The sequence below is a fragment of the Penicillium chrysogenum genome (assembly GCF_028827035.1).
Source record: "Penicillium chrysogenum strain IBT 35668 chromosome Unknown utg000005l_segment0_segment0, whole genome shotgun sequence".
Lineage (NCBI taxonomy): Eukaryota > Fungi > Ascomycota > Eurotiomycetes > Eurotiales > Aspergillaceae > Penicillium > Penicillium chrysogenum.
In genome coordinates, this window is record NW_026622753.1 from 7,271,945 (window position 1) to 7,285,538 (window position 13,594).

General features: G+C 49.7%; 5 protein-coding genes across 5 annotated transcripts; 3 read left to right on the plus strand and 2 right to left on the minus strand.

Annotated features, from left to right (window-relative positions):
* Positions 1 to 271: 271 nt before the first annotated feature.
* N7489_011121 (STIMATE family protein) lies at positions 272 to 1,410 on the plus strand (the record flags this gene model as incomplete). Its single annotated transcript, XM_056716870.1, has 2 exons — positions 272 to 700; positions 763 to 1,410. The coding sequence occupies 2 exons, from the start codon at positions 272 to 274 to the stop codon at positions 1,408 to 1,410; spliced, it is 1,077 nt and encodes a 358-aa protein (XP_056564492.1).
* Positions 1,411 to 2,051: 641 nt separating this feature from the next.
* Positions 2,052 to 4,021, plus strand: N7489_011122 (WD40 repeat domain-containing protein; the record flags this gene model as incomplete). Its single annotated transcript, XM_056716871.1, has 3 exons — positions 2,052 to 2,387; positions 2,456 to 3,809; positions 3,870 to 4,021. 3 exons carry the CDS (start codon positions 2,052 to 2,054, stop codon positions 4,019 to 4,021), a joined length of 1,842 nt encoding a protein of 613 aa, XP_056564493.1.
* Positions 4,022 to 4,790: 769 nt separating this feature from the next.
* Positions 4,791 to 7,008, minus strand: N7489_011123 (uncharacterized protein; the record flags this gene model as incomplete). The annotated part of the gene is made up of 3 exons (XM_056716872.1): positions 4,791 to 5,228; positions 5,284 to 6,654; positions 6,847 to 7,008. 3 exons carry the CDS (start codon positions 7,006 to 7,008, stop codon positions 4,791 to 4,793), a joined length of 1,971 nt encoding a protein of 656 aa, XP_056564494.1.
* Positions 7,009 to 7,282: 274 nt separating this feature from the next.
* Positions 7,283 to 8,226, plus strand: N7489_011124 (TFIIIC subunit 6 family protein; the record flags this gene model as incomplete). Its single annotated transcript, XM_056716873.1, has 2 exons — positions 7,283 to 7,339; positions 7,390 to 8,226. The coding sequence occupies 2 exons, from the start codon at positions 7,283 to 7,285 to the stop codon at positions 8,224 to 8,226; spliced, it is 894 nt and encodes a 297-aa protein (XP_056564495.1).
* A 713-nt stretch (positions 8,227 to 8,939) lies between these two features.
* N7489_011125 (uncharacterized protein) lies at positions 8,940 to 9,847 on the minus strand (the record flags this gene model as incomplete). Its single annotated transcript, XM_056716874.1, has 2 exons — positions 8,940 to 9,051; positions 9,633 to 9,847. The coding sequence occupies 2 exons, from the start codon at positions 9,845 to 9,847 to the stop codon at positions 8,940 to 8,942; spliced, it is 327 nt and encodes a 108-aa protein (XP_056564496.1).
* Between the last annotated feature and the right edge of the window lie 3,747 nt (positions 9,848 to 13,594).

Below are 13,594 nucleotides of genomic sequence, written 5' to 3' on the forward strand. Positions count from 1 at the left end.
TCACCCTTATTCTTTTCCTATAACTTCGTTCTTTTCTACGTTCAGAAAGAACTACATTTCCCAGGTTCAGGCTTTCCTATTCATCCGCTGATCTACCTAGGTAGTTTATTGCCACTCGTTTCGATGTCACGTATGACGTTCGATCCTCTCCGCCTTTGATAACCTTCCTGGAAGTTTACTGGGTACTGTTACTACGATCTGGTTTCCAGCATATGTCGCGTTCTACCTGAGCTTTCTGACTGAGTTTCTGGTTTTACCAGACTAAAAAGCGATGGATGACGCGACTAGCTCGTTGGCTTCGATAGCTACAAGCACACTTATCGCTGCTACCGGTGCCCGAGCCATTCCAACACCCTCGGGTGCCCACACACTATACTATCATGGAACAAATTCTTCAAGTCCAGGGCAGGATCCAAATGATGAAGGAGGAGAATGCAAGCTGCTTGGTCCATTTTCAGTGTTTGTTCAGATTGCTCTTGGCAGCCTCGCATTATTATCTCTAGTCTATAAGAGATGGAGAGAACGACCACAGCGCCCGGTGAAGATCTGGGCCTTTGACGTCTCAAAACAAGTCTTCGGATCTGTCATGCTTCACATGCTCAATCTGGTCATGTCGATGTTCTCTGCGGGCCAACTGGAGATTCGAAGCTCATACAAGCCGAACCCATGCTCGTTCTACTTACTGAACCTGGGAATCGACGTGCGTCACTACTGATCTTACTCTAATCTCTTTTGGGGAGCTGCTAGCTAACTGATGAACAGACTACCCTCGGTATTCCGATTCTGATCCTCCTTCTCCGCGTTCTCAATTATTTCGCATCCTACACACCTCTCGCAAACCCCCCAGAATCGATAGAGTCAGGAAATTATGGCCAGCCTCCACGTGTAACATGGTGGCTCAAGCAGTCCGTTGTTTATTTCATGGGATTACTCGGCATGAAGATATGCGTGTTCTTCCTCATCGAGCTCTTACCTTTCATTATCAAAGTCGGGGACTGGGCTCTAAGGTGGACAGAAGGCAACGCTGCTGTCCAGATTTTCTTCGTCATGCTTCTTTTCCCAGTCATCATGAACGCCATACAGTATTATATCATTGACATATTTATCAAGAAACCGGTCTCACAATACGTGGTGGACGACACGATTGGGGATGCTGTCACAGATGATGATGCTCTCCGCCGGGAGGCTCTTCTTGCTGGTCTGGACGAGTCGTATGCAACTGATTCTGATGATGAAGAACCCGGGAAATCTCCGACAACTGCCTCACAACCAAAGGCTACTGCAGATGCTCTCCAGGAATCCGAGCATTTACTTCCTGAGGATCAAAATCCTGTCCCTCCTTATGCGCCTCCGAGCTCGAGTAGCAGCGGTGACGAACATGACCAGAAAGCTACTTCAACACATCACTAAATATTGCTTTGTGTTTTGGTTTCGGAAATCTCATATTGGTTTTTGTTTTAGTGTTGATAGTGGTCTTTACCGTGAATATGATTATTTCGCTCTTACTACATTTAGTATGATTATCATCTTTTCCCTTCCTTCCTTCCTACATACATATGTGGAATGCACACATCTATATTCTGTATTTGGATACCTATGTAGTTAGTTAAAGACACAAAAACCGGGGTTAATGTATATGGTCTAATGGGGGCCATATCCCAGTCTGACATTATATATTCTGTCTACTTTTCCATTTCCCCTGCTTACCGCCTTTTCCATGCACAAAAAGAACTTTTTAGCTCTAACAGTTACTCTTCTCATCAATCACATATAGCAAGAGGATAAAAAAGGATATCAAACGAGTGTGTTAAAGCTCATTTTTGGATGGTGTTGAATCTCATTTGTCGCCTTAAAGCCAAGGCAATAACATATGCCGCCTTCCACACCGCTCTGATCTGCCCATTCTGGAAAAATCAAAGAAGAAAAATATTCTAGCTCCGCCTGAGGAACATTCGCAGCCTACAATTGCATTATTGCATACAAGTATCAATTCGGTGACCAAGCCTGCAAGCAGCTGTGCTTGATTGACAGATTTTCTGACACCAACCACCATGCCTAACGTAGGGCTGAAAGAAAAGTCCAAGCGGACGACCACCCGGTCTCCGTTCGAGAACACTACGGCCAATCTCCGCCCGGAGGACTCAGATGTTGAAATGGGCGACGAAACTAGCTCGGATGAGGACGACGTGCCCGAGAAAGATGAGGCGGAGAAGAAGCTAGAGCGCATGCTTTTTGGCGACGATGAGGGGTTCATGGGCGCATTGAAGACCCAGCAGGACCGCGAGGCTGGTATGGCTCTCACTCTGCACAGTGATGACGAGAGCGATGTTAGCGAAGATGCCGAGGAGGGTGAGGACCAGGATTTGGCTGCTCTGGCCGATTCAGATGTATGCGACTCCACTCCCATGCGTTCACCGATCTTAGGCTTTCGATCTAACAATTCTGCCTTCTTTAGCTTTTCTTCCTTGACTCCGGCGCACCCCCCACCGCCGATTTTATCCCATCGCCGGAAACCCCGTCCGAGGCTGAGGACGAAGAAGAGGACGAACCCGCAGTATGGTACGATAGCGACGACGATCGCCTCGCAGTGTCGCTAGCAAGCCAAGCCAGGCTGCGCAAACTGCGCGACACCGAGGCCGAAGATGTAGTCAGCGGCAAGGAATACGTCCGACGACTGCGCAGACAGTTCACACGCCTACACCCTACACCAGAGTGGGCCACACCGGAGCTCAAGCGCCGCAAGACTGACTCGGACTCGGACGCAGAGGAGGAAATCGACTCGGACGATGAGAACGAGAACCTCTCGATGCAGCCGCTAGCCAAGCTCCTCCAAAACGCCTCCGACCTGACACGCATAGAAGACAACGCGCGCTCCGGCGGAAAGCGCAAGCTGCGCCAGGAGGTCATCGACATCCAGAGACTGAAGGACATCGGCAAATCCCAACCCTCCTCCGTCGACTCCCTGACCTTCCACCCGCACTACCCGCTCCTGCTCTCCTCCGGACCAGCATCCACCCTCTTCCTGCACCACATCTCTCCCTCCGCGCCCGCTCCCAACCCCCTCCTCACTTCCCTGCACATCAAGCACACACCAATCCACACGTCCGCCTTCGCCCCGCCCACAGGCAATAAAATCTTCGCCTCCGGCCGCAGGCGCTACTTCCACATCTGGGACTTGGACACCGGTAAAGTCGACAAGGTCAACGGCTCCTCCGACCGCAAGGAAGAGCAAAAGTCCATGGAGCGCTTCAAGCTCTCTCCATGCGGCCGCTTCGTCGGTCTAGTCGGTACAGCCCGCAAGGGCGGCGGTCTGATCAACGTGCTGGACGCGAACACCGCGCAGTGGATCGCACAGGTGCGCGTCGACGGCCGCGGCGGTGTCGCAGACTTCGCCTGGTGGTCTGACGGCGAGGGTATGACAGTTGTGTCGAAGAACGGTGAGGTCTCTGAGTGGGATGGACGTGTAGGCCGGGTTGTGGCGCGCTGGGTCGATGCCGGTGCAGTCGGCACGACGGTTCTCAGCCTTGGTGGTCGCTCGGGCCGGACTCAGCTTGGTGGTGATCGTTGGGTGGCGATTGGTTCTTCGAGTGGTATTGTTAACGTTTATGATCGTCGCCAGTGGGCGGCTGCGTATGCCAATGCTTCTGCTGCTGAGAAGGATTCCCCGGCTCAGGCGGGTATTCCGCGTAACCCTGAGCCTGTGCGTGTGCTCGATCAGCTCACTACCCCCATTAGCCACTTGGTGTTTGCGCCTGATGGGCAGATGCTGGTTATGGCGAGTCGGTGGAAGCGTGATGCTTTGCGTCTTGGTATGTTCTCTCGGTTTGCTTGTTTTGGTGTGCTCTTTGCTAACTGTGTTGCTTTCATAGTTCATCTTCCTACCTGCACCGTATACCGTAACTGGCCTACTTCTAACACACCGTTGGGTCGCATTTCCTCGGTGGCTATTTCACCAAACTCGGAGCAGTTGGCTGTTGGTAATGAGCAAGGTGCCATTCGACTTTGGGAGATTCGGGGATAGAGGTCCGATACTGAATAAAATATTTATGTTTTCTTGTCATATGTTTACTACATATGTACCCATATAGTGGTATATGTTTTTCATTCTCTTGTACAGTCACTTGTAAATCAATGTGGTTATTTTTACAGTCGCTGGTATAAATTAACGTCTGTTGGTATAAAGTTAGGGCTGAGTTCTTGATATCAGCGGCTGCTCGGCACTTGGCATCATCTAAACCAACCTTGGGAGGCATCCAATAACTCATTCTACGGCAGTAAATTAAAAGAAAACTTTGAAGCAAATGTAATATCTAATGTATAACCAAATATACACCCATGGTACTTCGTAATAGGCCAGTCATTTTTTTGAGGTTGTTGGGAGCTTTTGAGCAAAGAGAACACAAGCACGCAGAACGCCCGGATCCAAAAGAAAAGAGGGGAGTAGGAATCAAAGCCATAAACACGCCATAGCACATGCAATTCGTGTCAAATCAGATGAAGGGTCATGATCTCATTCGTGGGAGGGGTCTATACTGTTGGCCTTGGTCAAGGATTCTCAGTAACAAAGGGGGTATCTGGGGGCAAAACATCGAAGAAAAAGCGCATGGAGAAAAGGAAATAAGAAAATATGTTAGCAAGAATCATCTCCGGGGTGCTTTAATAATTTAGGCTGGGTATAATGGGTAGGTTTTCATAAGACTCCGACCACAGGGAAGGGGGACATGGGCAGATAATCCGTAACCGTAACCGATAGGTGAGACTTGAGAGATTGAACAGATCTCCACGATCAGCTACTCTCCCTGTCTGCTTGAGCCCCACCGCTGAGGTCGCTTCCCTTGCTCGACATAGTTCTTGATAACGCAGGGAGAACGGTCTGGGCCCTGACACACCTTATGGCGGTTGAGATGTTTGAACTTCGGGCCAAGGGGTCCGTTCACGAAATGGTACTGGCCTGCAAATCGATATTGACGGGAATCGCCTAGTGGGTAGAACTTGTCACCCCAGTGGCCCCTGTAATGGAACCATTCTGTCGGTGCGGAGGGGCTGAAAGTGGACGCCCGCAGATGCTTGTTGTCGAGGTCGTAAGTGTAGGCCTTCGTGTTGAGGAAGGGGTCCCATAGTGGACCGCGGTCGGTGACGTCGTGCAGCAGTCCCCAGGGGAGAAGGTACTCGTGTACCCCGGCCGTGGCGTACATGGCATGGCTGCCCTCGGCAGAGTAGATGACGGGCTAGTGAGGTAGAATTAGTGAGATAACACTTCCTGCTTTGGTACTGGAGCATTACCCGTTGTCCGATCTTCTCAACGGCTTCGTAGCTATAAGCCTCTCCTCCTTGGTGGGCGCTGAAGAAGAGCGCTTTCGGTTTGCCATTGTGGAACCGCACCAGACAATGCTCCCAGTCACCGACGTGATTGCCAAACCGCACGTTGACAACGGTGTTGCCGAGATTGAAGCTGTAGAAGTAGAACCAGAACGCATCGACAATTCCGTTGCCTTTGTCTATCACCACTAGGATTGCAGGGGCATCGCTTCGACCACCGGCACCACTGTCGTAGATCTCCTCTCCACCATAACGTCTGCGAAGCTCTTCTTTGAGTATTTGCTGGGCTTGAAAATGTTCATCGGTGTCGGATTCGTGTACAGCGGGAGCCTCTTGTTGCAATTGGTGAAAATCGTACCACTTGGCTCGATCTTCCTGCGTGTCACCGGGAATATCACCATCGACTCGACCATCCCAATCCGCCCAGGATTCTTCTTTATTGTTCCCATCTGTCTGCGGGATGTTCCTATCGCCCTCCAGCCACGGTGGACGCGTCTGTACATCATCATTGCTCGTCAAGAAAACGTGCCTGGCCCCCCACTTGTTCAACCCATCCAGATCGCGCAGCGTCGGATGGTCCCATTGGGCCTGAATCGGGGTGTAATTCAGGGTCGGAGTGGTATGATGCAAGTGCTCTGCGATATCCCCCGGCCAGAACTGCTCGCCAGAATAAAGGTGAACGAGTGGGGCATAGTGGAAAACGTAGTCCGGGATCTGCCGCCGAGCCCGCTCTTCGGCATCCCACTCGGACTCACTAGCCCCGCTAATCCAAAAGGACCGCCATGGAGCCTCTGGCTCGGCATCTTGCGCATTTACCCTCTCTGCCGGCTCACGATGTCCGAATTCACCGTGTACGGTCTGTAAATGGGCTGCGCCACAGATGCTGAGCCATCGGCAGGATTTGCGGTCGAACCACGAGCGCGAGCTCGCAATCCAGTCCCGCTCCTCCCGGTCCTCCGCAGACCAGACGAAAGCAGCTGGCCGGAGTACGTGGATTATGCTGTTGACGGATACATAAGCGATCAGGGTCGAGAGCACGGCAATGGTTGCCTTGGCCTTTCGGGTCATCTGCTGGAGCGAGTCGACATAGACTGTCAGGGCCGAAGAACTATGTGGAGTATGTTCATAGACTGTGATTTCGGGAATTCCAGTCGAGGCTAGGGGTTCAATGCAGTGGGAGTCAAGTGGTAGGGCTGAAGCGGTCGGGCATTCCCCAGGTACTATGGTGGGACGAGAGATAACGAGAGTTGGGACAAGGAGGGCGCACAACAGGACCGCGGGGTTACCTATATAGGAACACACAGTGCCTTTGTTAGCCCGATTTCCCGAGTCCAGCTAGAATTGCCCGAATAGAATTTTTAAAAGGGAGAAAAATCAGAAAAGGGACAGGCAAGAGATGACCAATATCTCGGACTAGGCACCGGGAACCTGCGGAAATGCATAGAAATCATAGCCAAGCCGGATGCCATATACCGAGTGCATGGCTTATCCGTCCAAAGCCGGAGCGGAAGAGACGGGGAAACCTACGAAGGGATGATCCCATTGTTGTCCGAGTTGTCTGAGTTGTTGCGGTGAGGATAATGTGTGGGATGTTCCATAAGGCTGATGATGGAGGAGGGCTGGGCACAACTCTACTTGGGTTCTAGACGGAATCGTATAACCTTGGATTATACAGATGTAGATGCACATCAAAATAATATTTAAGAATAGTTCATTGTGGTAGGGGGAAAGCAGAGCCAATTGTTTATGGGAAACCCCCCTCCATCTGAAACATTTTAAAAAAGTATGCAAGTGTTTATGCTCATTTTTGCCACCAGGCCGTATTCTCCAAGGTTAACAAGATCTTGTCCCGATCGGGAAGAGGGGGAAAGATCAGGGCTCACCGCTTCCAGAACCTGCAGAAAGCTGACTCAGATCTTATCTCCGGTTCCAGGGAGATCAGACCTTAACAATTCATCATACAATGGCTGACTTCGAATCCGATGAAGAATATGAGTATGAATATGGCACAGAGACAGAGGTGAGAATAATTGACCTTGTCTTCTCTCAATGCTGCTAATCAATTGATAGAGCTTTTATCTCAACCTGGACCTGACCGCCCACCATGGTCCAGTGCGCCCTCCCCGCCGTCGCCCAAAGGAAGCCGGGTCCCTGGATGATACACAGAACCCAGCAGAAGACATGGGCCAAGGATTTCCAGGCGAAGCTTATCCTCCGATCGAGAGCGCCGAGACAGGCTACCTCCCCAACGAACGAATCCAAATTCTCGATCTCCACACCAGCAACCCAATCATTTCATACTACAACCAGATGTTCAGTTGCTCCTGGGCTGATCAAATTGGCACCGAGCTTATTTTCGTCAGTCCAAGCACAGAAACTGACCCAGACAACCCTTTCCCTCAACCGCTACATCGTGGACCCTCCTACGAGCTTGTGGCCGCCAACAGCGTGAAGATCCTTGGTCGGAAGGCACAGCTCGCCCCGAGCGCTGGGCCAGGACCAGCTCAACGCGTTACTGAGGGACCCTCAGAGTCAGTGTCTTCTCAGGGCGCCGAACCCCTTGGAGCACCCCGTCGTCCCGCAGCCCCATCCCACCAGGCGCAGTTCCTCCAGAGGTTGCAGAAGATCAAGAACCTCAAGGGAGAGGGGGATACCGTTCGCACGATTATGAGTACACGTCGGCAGGTCAATATGACAGACAGACAGCAAGGCTGGGCCCGTACTGAGGCGCAACTGGCTGAGATCGAGAGGCTGAACGAACGTGCTTCGAGAGGGGACTTGGAGGCTAAGGCGACTCTTGAGCTTCTGATTCAAGAGGTCAACCAAGAGCTCAACCCTGATGAGGCTGAGGCTGAGTCTGAGTCCGACTCGGAGTTAACGTCTGACAGCGATGATCTTACTCCATGAGCGTACAGATCGACAGTGAACTGACCTCGACCCAGAGTTCGGGTCTAGACCCTGTGTCTTTGAATGGATCCTCCGGGGCCTGAACAAGCCGCCCGGTGTCGGCATCTCATTGGATCTACGTTGTAGTACGTAGCCGACTGTGCTGTCACGTGGAAGTGCCGGGAACCGGGAACCGAGGAGTAGCACCGGCGAAGAAATATCGACACCCTTGCTGGAGGCAAAAGCGCTACTCTTGTGATGGAAACACACAGCTGATTTTCTCTTACGATATCGGAGGAATGGCATCACAACCGGGAGACCCCAACAAGCAACCACCGATGACAAGCACCGCCCAATTTAACCTCGGGACTGACCAAACAGCCCATCAATGGAGCCATCCTAGCTACGCTAAGATAGGTAGATCTAGAGGATAACGTCATCCACAAACCCAATACAAGCATAAATTCTTGTTCATCTTGGAAATCACTGATCATGGAGACTATGATACAACACAGATTTTGCTGCTCAAGCCAACTGTATACTGTAGCTGGTCTTCCCATTTCGGCATCTAGAACGTCAGTGTAGAGTACAAAACAGGTTATGTACCCCATCTACTTCCACAATGCGAGACGGGTGACGTCGTGATCGGCAGATCTTCACATGCAGCAAGCAGATGGTTCGTTGCTTGCGTCGGACTACAGGTTCCTAGCCGTGTACCTTGTACCATGTAGCTGCTACTTCTCAACTTCGATGCATGAAAATACTCTTCTAGCAGCCATTATGTGAGCCACAGTCACACCGTCCACGGGTATATCCGACTTCGGAAGCTTGACACTAAAAGATCGCCTACATTTTACATATGTTAGTGATACTTGTAGCAGTAAAGCCATTGAAGGTAGTACAATACGGAGCCACTACATGTATCTATATATACACCGGGCAACAATCAGCAAGAAAATGTGTCGACCATCACCATTAAGGTCACATAAGCATAGTATATATATATATAAAATATCCAATTTCAATTTCTGATTCGGAAAAGCCCAGGGTAAAACCATTAAAAACACCAATTCCCCAGACTTTTAGAAGCGCCCATTGCGCAACCAGAACCAGAACACATATCCGCGCCGCCATGCAACGCTAAACCAAAAGGCGACAAGCAAAAAGAGAAAGACAACGACCCAAAGAAAAAGACATAAGGCTAGAAAGCACCGCGGATATCAAGTCAAGGATGAAGTAAAAAAGGAATGTAAGAGAACAATGGGCATAATGGGCAAATCTGCCGTCCCACATGTCCATGTGAAAGACCATTATCAGGGAATATTGGATGATGGTACAATGATTTCTTGAGAAGGCCAAGAAGAAGACGTATTGAAGAAGGATGTCAGAACGGAATCCGAAACCAAGAAAAGAAGAGGTTGAATCACCCCAGGCTCAAGCTGGGGATATTATTGTAGCCAGCCTTGCCCTTGGAGAAGGCGACGGGGGATGGCGGAGGCGCGGGAGGCATGCCGTCGATGAGGACTGAGCGGGTCTTTTCTGTCTTTTGGGTTGAGGCTGTCATTGCGCGGGAGATATCCTGCGACATTGAGAAGGAGGGAGGCATGACGGGGGTTGCGGTTTTGGTTGCGACGGAGGCCATTGTTTGGATGTGGATGTGGATTTGGATTTCTTGGAGGCGTAGATGTTGAGAGGATAAATAGACTCCCGTTGAAGTGCTTATATAGTTGAAGAATGAAGTTGTTGGTTTGTTGGGGTTTTATACTTGGGGAAAGTATGCAGTTGATCGGCAACCTCGGCTGGGAAGAATGTATAAGGCTGGATTGCTGAGCTGGATTCACGAGACTGAATGTCAGCTTTCTGTTTGTGCGGATGCTTGTGCTTTGTACTTGGGTTTGGCATATGCTCCGTATAGATGGAGCTTGTGGACTCCGAAGTTGCCCGAGGCCCGGTTTCGGTGGATCGGATCGGAGGTGATGTGGCAAGTAGTGACGGGAGTTATACTTACAAGGATCAAAGGAATTGGATTCGGGTATTGAGGAGATGTAATATAACAAGCGTCGAAGGCGAGAAGTGAGTTGCGGTTCTTGAGATGATAGATTGTCGTTGTGACGGTTGTGAGGAGGCTCAATTAAACTTATGCAGCGAGAGTATTGCTCTGGTAGAAGACTTGAAGACGATCAGAGCGAACGGTGATAGCAAAGCTGTTAACAGTGCTGAGTATGTAGTAATTGAAAATAATTGTATACTTGAATGAACAGAACTAGAAAAAAGAGCCAGACAATTTCAGGGTGAATGGGTCGTTTATATTTTTCCTTCCTGTCAATAAATAATAATATAAAAAAAGATGAGACACCCAAAACAGATAATTAAACTAAAAAAAAAAAAATAAGTCATCCCCATAAAAGTGTGGAGGAGTACATTCCCTGGGGAAGCACGAAAGTACCCAGTACACGCATACCTGGCCAGGCCCAATGCTTACTCCCTAGAGATCTGCCCGCCAAGCCTATCCGCCTCATTCTAAACAGCCCAATAACCCAGCTATCGAGGCAGGGATGGGGACATTCCCCATCGGAACAACGGGAGCCCAACCCGGAAAACCTGTCGGGGAGAAAAGAAAAACAAAGGAGATGGGGCTGACGCGTTAGTGTGGGGGAGAAGACCAGGGGGTGAGAATCGATGAATCGACCAATTGATATTATGCATTGTGTTATTGACATTATTTACCATAGAAACAACTAGCTTGGAGGCGGGAACAGCTAGTGAAAGCCGATTAAACCGGTTGAATCGGCAAGGCTCTGTTTAGAACTAATGATTTAGGACTATTTTAAGGGTTGTTTTCTAAGATTCTACGCCTTCGAGCGTTTCCCGGAGAAAGCTCGCTCTTGACCTCGGCACGAGAGCGGATACGGCGATCCTTTCGAGAACAAAAACTGGGGCCCAGCGACCAGATTGCCGGGGCTATGGAAGGGAATTTTCCGTTGCGGTGTAGGAGATCGGCTTGAGGGTGGCGACAGGAATCTACTATTTGATATCTGCAATAGGTATGCTAGTCCGGGGAAAAGGTACCATCCGATTTTTAGGCGGCGCCCAACAGCCATTTTCACCGTCTATTCAAGCTACCAGATTAGGATGATTTTTCTTTTGACGTGCTCACCGATACCCGAGGTGCATTAACTAGGACGATCTTCCAAAAATTGAGACATTGCCCGAAGGTACTTGGGTTGGGTTGTATGTATATGTTGTATTTATAATAGGGGCGGCTCAAGTACCGGTATATCCGCCATAGTATACCTCCACCAATCCACCACTGATAAGACTTGTAGTCCGTATGAAATAGTATATTGTACGACGCCACAAATAAACCTGTAATAGTTTTGGCGTTTTGGCCAAATCTCGAAGGAGAAGAGTGGAAAAGAGTGGACCACGCCAGGGGCCGAAACAGTCTGGGGCGCATATCAAATCCTTTGTTTGAGATGTGTTCACATCGGACACGGAGATGCCCAAGGGATACGGTCCACGACTCGGGGTTAGCTTTTCTCAATTCCTACGATTCATTGTCACCTCCTTTGCCAATTCAGGGGCACAAGCTGTTGAGCTACAAAAGTACCGAAATCCCCTTGACCGTTGATCGGCGCCTGAATAAGGGACTCCACAATTCTTCTCTTCCCCGGATTCAAGGGGCCAGCGTAGTGGTTCTACTATTTTCAATATGCGATGCGCTCCACTCCACTATCACATATGTATTCACAAGTTATCTGGGGGAAAGGGATGAAGAGTGTTACTCTAGAATCCCTAGAATGTCCATTCCTGATTTCCTGATTTCCTGGGTGTCGGGTCTCCGACGGTGATTTAGGGCGCATCTCTCGGGAATTTTGTACCCCCTTCGATCGCGGATGGGCTTCCCCGGGGTATCTGCTTATAATAACAACACTAATGTACGGAGTAATCGTGTTGTGGTTCTAGCAACTTTTGTGCTATGTCTATTATACTTGCCTATTGAGATGCCCCATGTACCTCGTCAAGCGTCGTAGATAGTCAGCATTCTTTCCACGACCACGTAAGGCTCTCGGCGTGGTGACTTGTCCCTTTTCACCGCTCGTTTAGATATATGTTTGACTATGTACATTCAATAATAGATTGTAGAGATGGGTCAAAGAGGGGAAGTGATGAGTTGGCTGCCCAGTGTGTTGTTAGATTCACCATCTATAATTGTGGTGCCAACTGTGGGATAAATTCCGTCAGGTACAATATGTACAACACATCCCATGCATGATTATGAGCTGACGTGATCATGGGCTACTACTAGCTACATAGGTAGCTATTCGGACTACTTGAACATACATAAGCCAATGTTAGTCTACCCGACACGTCAGTTCAACTCGTATGCCTTATCGACGGACGGGATATCCTTGTAGGTGCCAGACTGTATGGTAGGAGGATAAGGAGCGTCTTGGGCATACCTACAATAAGTACCCGTATGAGTTCAGCCAAGGATAGTAAGGCAAACGCAGGGCTGATGATGTGATCGATACGCAGGGGATACTTCGATCGGAAAAGATCGAGACCAGACAATTGATTCTTCACTCCGCTTGAATGGGAGCCCGATCTACAGATTAGCATTGACGAATTTGACGAATCTCGCATTTGGAATCACGCTCTATTCTCGCCCTTGCACGTCTCCGATGATCTATATTTTTACTATAACATTCCTTAGGTTTGTACCCAAGACCTTCCAGGAATGAGAGCCCTACTTTGCCTGCAACCCTGAACTCTATGCCACTTCGTCCAGCCTTGCAGAGAGTATGCTTTCAAAGACGCGACCTGACTATTCTTCAGATGATCTCCTGACCTGCTAGAGCCCGTGTCATGTCTTGGGACTTGACTGCACAAGGTCCTCCCTAACTGCAAACACTAGTGAAATACATCCAGAGAGCCGTGAACCAGCTGAGCCCGTGTAAGATGGTCACACCAATCAGGCCCCCGCAAACATTGGGAAACATGGGGAACCCTTTCTATGTGTCAGAAGAACCGACTAAACCAAATGAATTGAAGAAAACCCGGGGGGGTCGGAACCCATCCGAGCGGGAATGGTCTCCCCAGACGAGAAAAATCCGATGAATGCCTGATGCCTGAGGCGAAGGATATAATTTACGTCACGGGGACGGAATATCATTTCCCCTAGAGGACGGCAATTACTTCATCCCTCGGTGGCCGGCGGGCTCTTCCAATCGCAGGCCCGCCGAGATCCCACAATCACGTAAGGGCCCCGCCATTGATTTCTTGGGATGCGTAAAAAAAAATGCATACGATATATTTGTTGGGGTAAAAGGGTCCCAATGCGCCATTTCTAACGAATGACAATATGAAACTGACGAGCGTGTGCACT